Here is a 12,764-nt window from a genome sequence, read left to right on the forward strand (position 1 = left end):
TGTGCTTCTTCCTCAAGGGATCTCCTCCCCCAGCCAGAAGGACTCCCCCCAGACCCCCCTGGCAGAAGGCAGAGAGTCAAGAAGCAGAGAGAGGCTGTTAGATTTAGCTTGTCAAGGTCAGTATGTGTGTTATCTTCAGCCAGAAAAGAAGAAGCAGGCAGACAGAAGCTGAGCAAGCTGAGACTTGGGCGACTTTGTTTTTAGTAGTAGTTCTTAAACATTTTCTCTCTCTCCAATGAAAGTGTTTAGAATAATTACTATTTTGCTTTCTTACACCCAATAGTGATTTATTTACGTTCTTTCACTTTCTCTGCTCGTGCTTTGTGAAGAAAAATTAAAAAGACACAAGCCTACACATTGGGATGGGATCCCTCCACAGCAGGAGGGGATCCAGGCTCCGGCACATCCCCATACTGCAGCTCACGGCGCCGGCGGGAAGCTCCGGCTGAGCCTTGGCAAGGCTGTGCCCAGCCAAGTGATGATCTTCATCTTCCCACGCAGCAGCAGTTGGGGAAACCACTTAATTAAGACTATTTAATCGTGCTGGTAACTGGTGCCGTTAAGCTTCCTTGGCCCCACAACAGGCTGCTGTTGGGAAGGCACCGACTCGCCCGCGCAGTCGCTGGGGCTCCCCAGCTCCTCCCTGGCGATCAGCATGCAGGCGGTGACGTCTCCGTCGTTTTCCTAAAGCTCCTTTGGAAAATTAATTCTTGCTTCGCTATTTCTGCACCACGGGGCTCAGGGTTGTGGATGCTCATTTCCTCTCCCCTACCCTCCTCTTTGTCATTCCCCACCCTCCACTCCCCCCAACCCCCCCGCCCCAGCCACAATCTGTTGCATTTTGCTTTCTCCTTCTGCCTGGTGACCCTGAGAGCCCAGCCAAGGAGAAACAACCCATTTATGTCACAGCAAAGATTTATATCTGGTGTCACCAGCACAAGCCAGGTGAGCTCCCAGACCTTTTTTCATCACGTCCATGGGTTGCAATTCATCACCACAGAGCAGCCTGGGCACCCTGGCGCGTGTGACTGGGATTTATCCGCCGGGATGGTCGCTGCTGGGTGATGGAAGTGAGAGGCGAAGGCAGCTGTCGCTGCTGTCTCTCTGATAAATGGAAGATGATCAGCAGAAAGAAAATATGATCCTCCCACCCCAGGGAGCATGGAGCTGGGATGTCGTTAGGGGTTTGATGGGTGCTGAGGACCGGGTGATGGATACCTCTGGCCTCGTTTTCCCTGTGGGTCTCTTCTGTCCCCGTAGTTTTCTGTGTCCTTTGGGATGTCCTTTGTGCTTTCCCAACCACTGTGTGCAGGGTGGATAGTGCAGAGCCCTCCTGCCGCCCCACAGGTGCTGGATGGCTGATGGTGCCCAGTGCTCTGATGATGCTGCCATGGCCTTACCCATCCTCCTTGCACCCAGGCTGGGCATTGCCCAGGTGACAGTTTGGGGATGGATGGGTGGTCAGGGTGTGAGGCTTACCACTGCCTTTATCCTTGTCCCTGCAGGCAGTGATGTGACAGCCGGTGTCCGGGGCAGCTCCGCGGTGCCCGGTCGCAAGCCAGCGGAGGGCAGAGCAGATCCATGTGGCAGTGAGGTCACCGAGGGGGGCACTGATAGCCGCGACTACGCTGCTGAGAGTGGGGTCAGCAGGAGCCCTGGTGAGAGCTGTGCTTGAGGGGTGCCTGGCAGGAGAGGGTGGGGGGCATGGAGCTGCCAGGTGTACAAGGGTTGTCTCTGCTCAATGTGCAGCACCTGGCAGCGTTGAGGGACTTCACATTGTGTGAGTGTTGAGATGTGGCCACCTCCACCTGTAGACCAAGCTTCTCTTTCTCCACTGCCTTTGACTGCCCTTCTCTGCCTGTTCTGGCTGCAGCCCCATGCTTGACACAGGGAGAGCCCCCACAGTGTTGTTGCTGATGCTCCCTTCTCCTTGCAGCTCTGAAGAGAACCAACTCTGTGCAAGGCTCGCGGCCACCCCCACCAGCTGCTGCCAGCCCTGCTCCTGCTGCTGCTGCTGGTCCAGCAGCATCCCCAGGTAGGATGCAATGGGGATGGCAGCCAGGATGCTCAGTTTATGGGGGTGACACCTCGATGCCCTGCCGTGGGCAGACAACTCTCTGCCTGTGGTAGTGCTGGGATGGGAATGGAATGGAGAGCATCATTCCGGGGAATGGCCCAGTAATGCATCATCCTGGCTTGGATCAGCAACAGTGTGGCCAGCAGGACCAGGGCAGGGATCATCCCCCTGTACGGGGCACTGGTGAGGCCACACCTTTAATCCTGGGTTCTGTTTTGGAGCTCTGACTTCAAGAAGGATACTGAGGGGCTGGAGTGGGTAGAGAGAAAGGCAATGAGGCAGGTGAAGGATCTGGAGAACAGGTTTGGTGAGGAGCAGCTGAGGGAACTGGGGTTGTTCAGCCTGGAGAAAAGGAGGCTGAGGGGAGACCTCAATGCTCTCCACAACTCCCTGAAAGGTTAGTTGAACTAATGTGGGGGTTGGTCTCTTCTCGCAGGGAGCAAGTGATCGGACAAGAGGAAACAGTCTCAAGTGGCCCCAGGGGAGATTTAGCTTAGACATGAGGACCAATTTCTTCCTCTTGTCTTTACACCTAAATTGATTCTGTGATCTGTTCCCAGCAGCTCCTGCAGCAGGAAGAGCAGGTCCTGGGGCAGCTGGCCGGTTCCCAGAGAGACAAGGTAAAGTCCAGCTGCTTGCAAGGGGCTGGGGGGCAGAGTGTGCTGGGGGCTAACGGGGTCCCTCCTGCAGCGAGCCCACCGCTGGGACCCTCAGAGCCAGCCCGTGCCACCGCCAAGGAGGAGCGAGGAGGGGGCTACGCCATGCCCCCTGCCAGAGAGGAGAGGCCAGCCCGGCAGCCCCCTGCCTTCCAGCAGCCCCCTGCTGTCCCACCGGCACCTGCTGCCCCAGTGCGGCAGCAGCCCCGCGAGGAGGAGGAGGAAGATGCCAACAGCTACGACTCTGATGAAGGCAGTACGTACCCGAGGCACGCGGCTGGGGGGCAGGGGGTGGGGTTTTTGGGAAATCGGGAATTGTGAAAGGGTGGTCACTGTGGAGCTGTGACTCCCAGCATAAGGCTGCCCAGGACAGTGGTGGAGTCCCCATCCCGGCAGGGGTTTCAAAGCTGTGGAGATGTGGTGCTGAGGGCCATGGCTTAGTGGTGCCCTGGCAGTGCTGGGTTAAGGGTTGGACTGGATGATTTTGGAGGACTCTTCCAACCAAAATGATTGTGTGATTCTAAGGTTGTGGGTCTCTGGTGGTAAGATCCTTGGGGAATGTTGCTCTGGAGCTGGGGTAGGTTCTTGCTTGCTGCCCCTGCTCAGTCAGTTGAGAGCAGGTCATGGGATCTTCAGTTGGTGTTGCACCAGATTACTGAGCTCTGGCAGGTCATGATTTAGTCTCAGTGCTCACACCACCTTCCCACTTCTTCCAAATTCAACTCATGAAGGCAGCTGCCTCTTTCCATCAGAGCTCTGATGGACCTGTCTGTAGGACAGGCTTGCTGGCTTCAGTACCGTGAGATCACAGAATCATAGAATTGTCAGGGTTGGAAGGGACCTCAAGGATCAGCCAGTTCCAACACCCCTGCCATGGGCAGGGACACCTCACACTATATCAGGTTGCTCACAGCCACATCCAGCCTGGCCTTAAAAACTTCCAGGGATGAGGCTTCTACCACCTCCCTGGGCAACCTGTTCCAGTGTCTCACCACCCTCATGGGGAAGAATTTCTTTCTGGCATCTACAATCTGAATCTACCCATTTCTATTTTTGTTCCATTCCCCCTAGTCCTATCATTACTTGACACCCTAAAAAGTCAGTCTTGGTCTTCAGCTCTTGGTATTCAGGGGATTTGCTGCATGAGGAGAAGGATCCTTGGCAGGGCAGTGCTTTGCCTGTCCAGTCTGTTCCCACCCAGGATGGGAAGTGCTTTTCTGGGCCAGGAGTGGGTGTGGAAATCATGCTCAGATAGGAGCAGCTGGACCTAGCTGAGGTTCTGTACTAAGCCTTCATCCTTGTGATCTTTTCCTGGTGAGCACACAAAGGCAAGCAGGAGCTGGTCTCCAAACAGGTCAAAATGGGGACCAAACACTGAGTCCCAAGTCTTGGGAGGACATACTGTCCACCTGAGCTGAAACACCTTCTCCGTGTGGTTCTGGGCTGGCATTGCCCTAAGAAGGAGGGTTTGTAGGGTTGGTTACATCCTCCTTTGCCTGATGAACCTTAAAGTCACCTCAAAAGCTCCTAACTCTCTTCCCCTGGCAGTTCCAGCTTTGTAAAGCTGTGATGTCCAGCGGTGGATTTGCGTGTGGCAGTTTGGCCGCTGCTGGCGCGGTCCCACGTGCCTTGAATGGCTCTTACGTTTCAGCCACGAATCTGCCTCATTATTACTAATCACAGCTGATTAAACAGTAACTGGTCCTTTTTCCAACTCCTTTCTCTGTCAGCCACGCTGGGAGCACTGGAGTTCAGCCTGCTCTACGACCAGGAGAACAGCTCCCTGCACTGCACCCTCATCAAGGCCAAAGTAAGTGGTCCTCTTTTTCTCCTTCTTTCACCAATTTATGTCCCTCTGGCTCCCAGTTCCCCCAGTGTGATGAGCTAGAAGGAATGTGGATGCTGGTAGAGGCTGCCCATCAGCAGACCCAGTCCAGATCCACTGTTCCTGACTGGGAAGGTCTGTGGGGCTTGTCCTGGAGTGGGTCTGGAAGGCCTGTGGGGCTTGTCCTGGAGTGGGTCTGGAAGATCTGTGGGGCTTGTCCTGGAGTGGGTCAGGAAGGTCTGTGGGGCTTGTCCTGGAGTGGGTCTGGAAGGCCTGTGGGGCTTGTCCTGGAGTGGGTCTGGAAGATCTGTGGGGCTTGTCCTGGAGTGGGTCTGGAAGGCCTGTGGGGCTTGTCCTGGAGTGGGTCTGGAAGATCTGTGGGGCTTGTCCTGGAGTGGGTCTGGAAGGTCTGTGGGGCTTTTCTTCAAATGGATCCAACAGATCTCTGGAGCTTTTCCTCAAGTAGGTCTGGGAGGTCTGTGGGACATCTTGAGTGGGCTGATATTTCAGCACATCATGGCACCCCCACCTGCTTGGAGCAGAGGTTCTTGGCTTGCTGAACATGTTTTCTCTTTGTTGAATTGCTTCACAGGCAGCTTTCTGTCTTCCCTGCCTTATCTTAAGGAGGATCCCTGCGCTACATTTTCTTTATTATCTTTCAGGGCTTAAAACCAATGGACTCAAATGGCCTGGCAGATCCCTATGTCAAGCTGCACCTCTTGCCTGGAGCCAGCAAGGTGAGGTTTTGCCTGGTTTGGGTGTGCTTGGGAGATGGAGCAGAGGTCCCTCAAAGCCCCCTGAGGTCCTTGCTTTGTGTCCAGCTTCCTCTCCTTGATTTCTCCATGCTGTCATTCGCTGCTGCTGTGTTACCCAGGAGGTATCTCTGAGAAGTGCTGATGCTTGCAGATGCTCTCCCCTACCCAAAGAACAGCTCATCCTGCAGACAGGGATGGAGGGGAGCTTCAGAGGAGGTGACACTGTTCATGCATCACAAAGCATCTGACACACACTCTAATTATTCCTGGGGTTTGAACCATCCATTTGATGCTGCAGCATGTTCTCATTAGAGTGGTGGAGAAATAACCACTGAGCAAACGCTGACTCCCTCCACCAAAGCAACCCTTGCAGATCTCCTTCCCCAGCCCAGCTAAGCTGGTCTTGGTGGGGAAACCTTTGGTGAAGGGCTGACCACCGCTGGCCTGGTGCCCAAGGAGACTTTCTGGAGGCCTTCAGAAGAGGAAGTGTAAAACAGTGAGAAGCTGAAAGTAAACCTTCTGGGTTGATATCTCCAGGTTTGCTTCATGTGTGGGGGTGTCCTGGTCTTGTGCAGGGTCTGTCAAGGTGTCATGATCCTGGGGATATGATTTTGCTTAGTCTCATTTGTTGATCTTTCTTCTAGTTGTTTTCTTTTACATACGTGTTTATGAAGGACACATGGCCAGGTGACAGAGCTCCTCATTTCCCATGCTGTCATCTCCTTTAGACCCCCAAGCCCTGTACAGCCTGCCCTGGGTGACTTCTTGCATAGATGTCCTTGGGGGACTAGACCCCAGACAGTGACAAAAGCCAGGTGGTGAAGTCTACCCTGGTGACTGCAGGCAGCTGAGCCCTTGGTGCTTGCATAAAGCTCCACCTTGTCAGGTCGGTGATGCTCACCTGGAGCTGGTGGCTCACAGCCTCAGCGGGCAGCCATGACGTCCTTCAGGGCCCAGTCAGAGCTACTCTTGTGAGGCAGAAGTGATGGAGCATCTAATTTACACTCCTCTGCCAGGAGCCTACATGGAGGTGGGGAGGAGCTGAAGGGTCTGATGATGCCTCCTTCTGTTTTGATGCTGCAGTCAAACAAGCTGAGGACGAAGACGCTGCGCAACACTCGCAACCCCGTGTGGAACGAGACCCTGGTGTACCATGGCATCACGGATGAGGACATGCAGAGGAAAACCCTCAGGTAAGCAGAGTAGCTGGGCTAACTCCACGTGGGGTGGTGGGGACTGTGGGTCTCCTTGCATGGAGTATCTCAAGCCAGCCTTCCTCAGGAGGAGGAATTGCAGAGGTTCGGTCAGACCCAACACGCTCCACATGAACGTGCTGATGTCGATGGTCCTTCTAAAAGAGATAAAGGCATTTGAGAACCATAGAACTGTTGAGGTTTCAAGAGACCTTTGAGATCATCAAGCCCAGCTGCTTGCCTAGAGCTCACAATCCCACTGGTGCTGCTAAGCAACTACCACTAATCCATGTCCCTCAGCACCCCACAGCCAAGCATCTTTTAAGTATCTGCAGGGAGGATCACTCTAGCTCCTCCCTGGGCAGCCTGGTCCAGGGCTTGACAACCCTTTCGGTGAAGAAATTTGCTGATAGAATTTTGGCCTTGTCATTTAAGATTATTTGCTTTGCTATAACCCTTCTCAATGTAGATGTTTGTGTCTTTCATAGCTGCACATGCTTGGACAGTGTCCCAGCAGAACATTTAGATGCCTCTAAAAGGCTTTCCTTCCTAGAGGGAATTTCCACTTCTTGGTTTCTTGCCCCTTCACAAAGCATGCCTTAAAAATGGTGATTTTTTTTTTTTTTTGGTGGCACAAGAGAAGATCATCTTTCTGACTGCTTTTGGTCAGAGCAGAACCAGATGGATGGAGGCTTTGGTGGTGCTTTGTGTTGTCCACCCTCTACCAGTGCCCTTGCAGGAGAAGGTTTGTGTTCTGGGGTCAGGTGCTGCTCCAGTCTGGTTGATGTTCATCTTTCCTGTTCCCTTCAGGATCTCTGTGTGTGATGAAGACAAATTTGGCCACAATGAGTTTATTGGAGAAACTAGAGTGTCCTTGAAAAAAATCAAAGCCAACCAGAAAAAGAATTTCAACATCTGCTTGGAGAGAGTAATACCAGTGAGTTCCTGTGACATTTCCTTCTGCTGCCCTTGACGTTGAGGTTGGTTTCCACCAAGTAGTACATGAGGGAGGTAGTGGTGAGCTTGGAGCTGGAACCAGTCAGGAGCTGTAGGTGCCTGACTTCACAGCATCTTTAGGAGCTGGATTCCCATCCATGTCTGAGCTGATGTGGCACATCAGGGCCAGGAGATAAGAGCACGGTGGGAATCCAGGAGAAGTGTCTCTGGTGACCTCTGCAGTGGCTGCAGATCTGCTGGTGTTATAGGATCATGGAATGAGTTGGGTTGGAAAGGACCTTTAAAGCTCTTCTAGTCCAACCCTCTTGCCATGGACAGGGACATCTATGACTAGATTAGGTTTCTCAGACCTTTCTCCAACCTGACCTTGTGGTGGAGAATGTGTTGCCAGCCTATGCTAATGGACGTCACTGTGGAGGAGAGGTCAGGGTACTGCATCCCTGAACTCTGCTCCCCAGTGCTGAGGGGGAGGTTGGTGGAGCAAATGAACATACCTGAGCCACCTTCCACTCCCAAAGCCAGCAAAAGATCTGGGTGGGCTCTTGGGGGTGTTTGTCTTGGAGGACACTACACTACTGTCACCCACGGAAGTCTCTTTTTCCCTTCTCCATCCAAGATGAAGCGCACTGGAACAAGCGGCACATCCCGTGGGATGGCACTGTATGAAGAGGAGGTAAGAGGCCTTGGAGGACACCACGCTCCATGCATGTTTCACCCCTCATCCCTCGTGGACAAACCCCTTTTTTCCCCTCATGGAGATGATGCAAGCTTCCCTTGTACCCATCTGGTCTCATCTGCTCTGCAGTTGAGTTTTCCTCACGCAACCCCTGTGTGTCCACATCTCTGCTTGCTTCCTCTTGAAGGTAGATCGTGGTGGGGATGTGGAGGAGCGTGGGAAGATCCTGGTGTCCCTCATGTACAGCACCCAGCAGGGAGGCCTGATCGTGGGCATCGTGCGCTGCGTGCACTTGGCAGCCATGGATGCCAACGGCTACTCCGACCCCTTCGTCAAGCTGTAAGTGGCAGCTGGGGAGGGCTCAACAAAACCAGAAATGGGGAGATCCAGGCTGGATGTCAGGAAGAAACTCTTCCCCATGAGGGTGGTGAGACACTGGCACAGGTTGCCCAGGGAGGTGGTAGAAGCCTCATCCCTGGAGGTTTTTAAGGCCAGGCTGGATGTGGCTCTGAGAAACCTGATGTAGTGTGAGGTGTCCCTGCCCATGGCAGGGGGGTTGGAACTGGCTGATCCTTGAGGTCCCTTCCAACCCTGACAATTCTATGATTCTGTGATTCCATGTGGTTGTGGAGCCACCCACTGTCCTTGGGCAGTAACTGGTGGGCTAAGAGCTCCTTCTAAAGCCACAGGAGAGAGGAGAGCATTTCTCCAGCTGCCTTGAGACCTCATGCAGGAGTGAGATGCCCACCAGAGTTGACTGTGCAAGGTGGTAATGTGCTGCTTGGGTGCTGCTGCCATGGCTGAAGCTAGGGGAGACTGTCCCAACAGAGTCACAGAATCACAGAAACATTCAAGTTGGAAAAGACCTTCAGGATCAACAAGTCCAACCCACAACCCTACTCTACAAGGTTCACCCCTAAACCATAGCCCCCAGCACCACATCCAAAACACCTTTAAACACATCCAGGCTTGGTGACCCAACCACCTCCCTGGGCAGCACATTCCAATGCCTGACCACTCTTGCTGGGAAAAACTTCTTCCTCATGTCCAACCCAAACCTACTCAGTGGCAGCTTGAGGCCATTCCCTCTTATTCTATCACTAATCACCTGTGAGAAGAGACCAGCACCAGCCTCTCCACAACATCCTTTCAGGTAGTTGTAGACAGCAAGGAGGTCTCCCCTCAGCCTCTTCTTCCTCAGACTAAACTGTCCCAGCTCCCTCAGTCATTCCTCGTAAGATTTATTCTAACCCTTAGGCCCTTCCAGTTCTTTTAGGTTAGAATCATAGAATCACCAAATGATCTAGGTTGGAAATGACCTTTAAGGTCATCAGGTCCAACCATGAATCCAGCACAGCCAACTCCATCACTCCATCCATGTCCCTCAGCACCACATCTACAGATCTTTTAGATCCCTCCAGGGATGGGGGCTCCACCACTGCCCTGAGCAGCCTGTTGAAGGCACAGGTTCCCAAATGCACAGCCTCAGAGCTGCAGAGCTGGAGAACAAGAGGTCCTTTCTTTTCTTGGGTGAGGAAAAGAAGACTTGGGACCAGTGTATTGTCTGGAAGGACATCAAAAGTTGTGTGCAGGACTCACTGCTTTCTGGTGTCTGAGCATTTCCCAGCAAGGGATGCTCCTCCAGAGAGGCTCCTGCTGAGGTCTTTATGGTTTCCTGTGTCTCATCTGGGAATCCAGGGGGGGAAAGAAAAAGAATAATCAGGATTTTACTGATTTTATGTTTATTTTAGAAGGTGGGAAGAGCCTGGCCAACACATTTCTTTGCTCTAGAAGCCTTCAGTTGATGTTTTCTAGCCCCAAACCTCAGTTTTGCTCAGTCAATAAACCCAGGCTGGTCTCACACTTGAGTTTTGAGCTGTTTTCTGTTGCCCCCAGCTGGCTGAAACCTGACATGGGAAAAAAGGCCAAGCACAAGACACAGATTAAGAAGAAAACCTTGAATCCTGAGTTTAACGAGGTAAGGACAGATGTGATTGATGCATTATTAAATCAGTTTAGCTAATTAATGTGTTGTGCCAAGGAGACAGAAGGCAAACTACCCAAAGTTTGGTTCCTTTCTCAGAGTTCCAGCTCCTTTTCCCCTTCTGTGCCCAGGAATATGTCAGGAAGCACTTTGCTCTGGGTGATCTCACCAGTGCAGTGCTGGGCAGCACCAGTACACCCTAAAACCTCCCTGCTGCCTGTGCTGCCAACCCTGTGTCACCTCAGCCTGGGCTATGGGTGGGATGAGCATCCTCAAGGTGGTGCTGTTTTGGTGGGACAGCTGCAAAGTGCTCAGTTATAGAGACAAGGGGTGAGCTCAGCTTATAGGTCAGTGAATGCCAGCATGATGGGATTTGGAAGGGACCTCTGTGGATCATCCAATCCAACCCCCCCTGCTCAAGCAGGGGCACCCACAGCAGCTTGCCCAGGAACACAATGGCCAGGAGGGTTTGGAATCTCTTCAGAGAAGACTCTACAACCTCTCTGGGCAGCCTGCTCCAGGGCTCCAGCACCCTCACACCAAAGAATTTTCTCCTCCTGTTCAGGTGGAACCTCCTGGATTCCAGTTTGTGCCTATTGCCCCTTGTCCTGTCACTTGGCACCACTGCCAGCCTCCACTGGACTCTCTCCAGTAGTTCCCTGTCTCTCTTGAACTGAGGACCTCGGAACTGGACCCAGTCCTCCCAGTCCTCACCAGGTCAGATTAGAGTAGAGGGGGAGGAGAACCTCCCTCGACCTGCTGGACACACTCTTCGTAATGCAGCCAGGAGACCATTGGCCTTCTTGCTCATGAAGGTGTTATTGTTGGCTCATGATGTCCTCCCAGGTCCTTCTCCACAGAGCTGCTTTCCAGCAGATCACCCTCTCACCTGTGCTGGTGCAGAAGGTTATTCCTCCCCAGATGCAGGGCTCTACACTTGCCCTTGTTGAACTTCATGAGGTTCTTTTCTCTGAACTCTCCAACCTGTCCAGGTCTGGCTGAATGGCACCGCAGCCTGATGGTGTGCCAGCCACTCCTCCCAGTTTGGTATCATCATCTGAGCACCATCCTGTGATCCTGGAAGGAGAGGTGCTGCAAGGCACAGGGAGCATTTGCTCCCTGTTGGTGTATTTTAAGTATCCTGGGAATATGCTGGGTTTTGTATTCAGGCTCTCCAGGGATCATCTGCAAGTCCTTAAATGCAATTTCTGGGTGCATTTTCTTGGGGTGACATAGGTGTTCTCCTTCTGCAGGAGTTCTTCTATGATATAAAACACAACGACCTGGCCAAGAAGTCACTGGACATTTCTGTCTGGGATTATGACATCGGAAAATCCAATGATTACATCGGTGAGCTGCAAGTCTCTGTGCTCTGGGATGTGCTTTCAGTGCCCAGTGCAGTGCTTGCCCTCTGCAGGAGGGATGTGTAGGTCACCAGCCCCCTAGGAACCCCAGGCTGGGCTTTGAGATGGGACCGTGCAGGTTGGTTGGGTGCTTGTGTCAGTCCATCAGGTACTGTACTGCTCCATCTCCAGCATCATGGCAGGGGGGGATCTTCAGTGCAAGAGGAGCAGCTCTAGTTGTTTCCACTGCATTTTAAACCCAGGAGGGGAAGAGAAATGCTCCAAATGTGAGCTCTTTCCCCACAGAAGTGGTTGGCTCTCATGCCAGCCTCATCTCTGACTGTGCTGTGCCTTCTCCTCTCGTTCCCCCCAGGCGGCTGTCAGCTGGGCATCACGGCTAAGGGGGAGCGCTTGAAACACTGGTACGAGTGCCTGAAGAACAAGGACAAGAAGATTGAGCGCTGGCACACCCTCCAGAACGAGAACCACGTTGCCAGTGATTAAAAGCAGCTGCTTGCCTGAACCTCCCCGAGCAGCACACCCTCTGCCAAGCCCCTGTAGATCCCCTGATGTCCGTCTTCCAGCGCAGTCATGCCTTGCTACACGCCTCTGGTCACAGGGCAGCAACCTTCTCCTCTCTTCTCCAAGCATCCTCTGTGCCCAGTCCTTATCTCCACCTGAAAACGAACCCACATCTTTTGTATTCACTTCCTTTTGGGTTGTTTTTTTTTTTTTTTTTTTTTTGATTCTATGATTCTAAAACAAAGAAAGAATCATAGAATTGTCAGGGTTGGAAGGGACCTCAAGGATCAGCTAGTTCCAATCTCCTGCCATGGGCAGGGACACTGCACACTGGAACAGGTTGCTCAGAGCCACATCCAGCCTGGCTGCAAAAACCTCCAGGGATGATGCTTCTACCACCTCCCTGGGCAACCTGTGCCAGTGTCTCACCACCCTCATGGTGAAAAACTTCTTCCTTGTTTGTGTTTGGTTTGGTTTGGTTTTTGATTGTTGGTTTGTTTATGGGTTGTTTTGTTCGCTTTTTTTTTGGGGGGGGGAGGGTTGTGGATTTTTTTTTTTTTTTTTTTTTTTTTTTGGCGGGGGGAAGTCCTTGATTTATCCTGGTGTGTAATTTTGCCAAGCAATAGTTGCCCCCTCCCTGTTCCTCTTTCTCACTAGTCTCACGCAGGCTGTGGTTAGCGTTCCTGGGGGGGGTGTGTGATGCTCTGTGTTCCTCCAGCCTCCGCTCCTGTGGCTCCTCCCATCGCCACCAGCTGGTGGCACCTGGATCTCCCAGC

At 52.8% G+C, this 12,764-nt stretch overlaps 1 protein-coding gene across 1 annotated transcript in view; it reads left to right on the forward strand.

The window, feature by feature from the left end:
* The window catches only part of RPH3A (rabphilin 3A), a 30,227-nt gene extending 18,257 nt beyond the window's left edge, over positions 1 to 11,970 (forward strand). Inside the window, exons 8-20 of the mRNA XM_054392679.1 lie at positions 1,506 to 1,658; positions 1,937 to 2,035; positions 2,638 to 2,697; positions 2,768 to 2,989; positions 4,464 to 4,543; positions 5,221 to 5,295; positions 6,397 to 6,506; positions 7,317 to 7,443; positions 8,080 to 8,136; positions 8,327 to 8,478; positions 10,036 to 10,117; positions 11,377 to 11,473; positions 11,840 to 11,970. Coding sequence (XP_054248654.1) covers positions 1,506 to 1,658; positions 1,937 to 2,035; positions 2,638 to 2,697; positions 2,768 to 2,989; positions 4,464 to 4,543; positions 5,221 to 5,295; positions 6,397 to 6,506; positions 7,317 to 7,443; positions 8,080 to 8,136; positions 8,327 to 8,478; positions 10,036 to 10,117; positions 11,377 to 11,473; positions 11,840 to 11,970 — 1,445 coding nt within the window. The remainder of the gene's footprint in view (positions 1 to 1,505; positions 1,659 to 1,936; positions 2,036 to 2,637; positions 2,698 to 2,767; positions 2,990 to 4,463; positions 4,544 to 5,220; positions 5,296 to 6,396; positions 6,507 to 7,316; positions 7,444 to 8,079; positions 8,137 to 8,326; positions 8,479 to 10,035; positions 10,118 to 11,376; positions 11,474 to 11,839) is intronic.
* The last annotated feature ends 794 nt before the right edge of the window (positions 11,971 to 12,764 follow it).

This window comes from Indicator indicator, chromosome 26 (genome assembly GCF_027791375.1).
Source record: "Indicator indicator isolate 239-I01 chromosome 26, UM_Iind_1.1, whole genome shotgun sequence".
Classification (NCBI taxonomy): Eukaryota; Metazoa; Chordata; class Aves; order Piciformes; family Indicatoridae; genus Indicator; species Indicator indicator.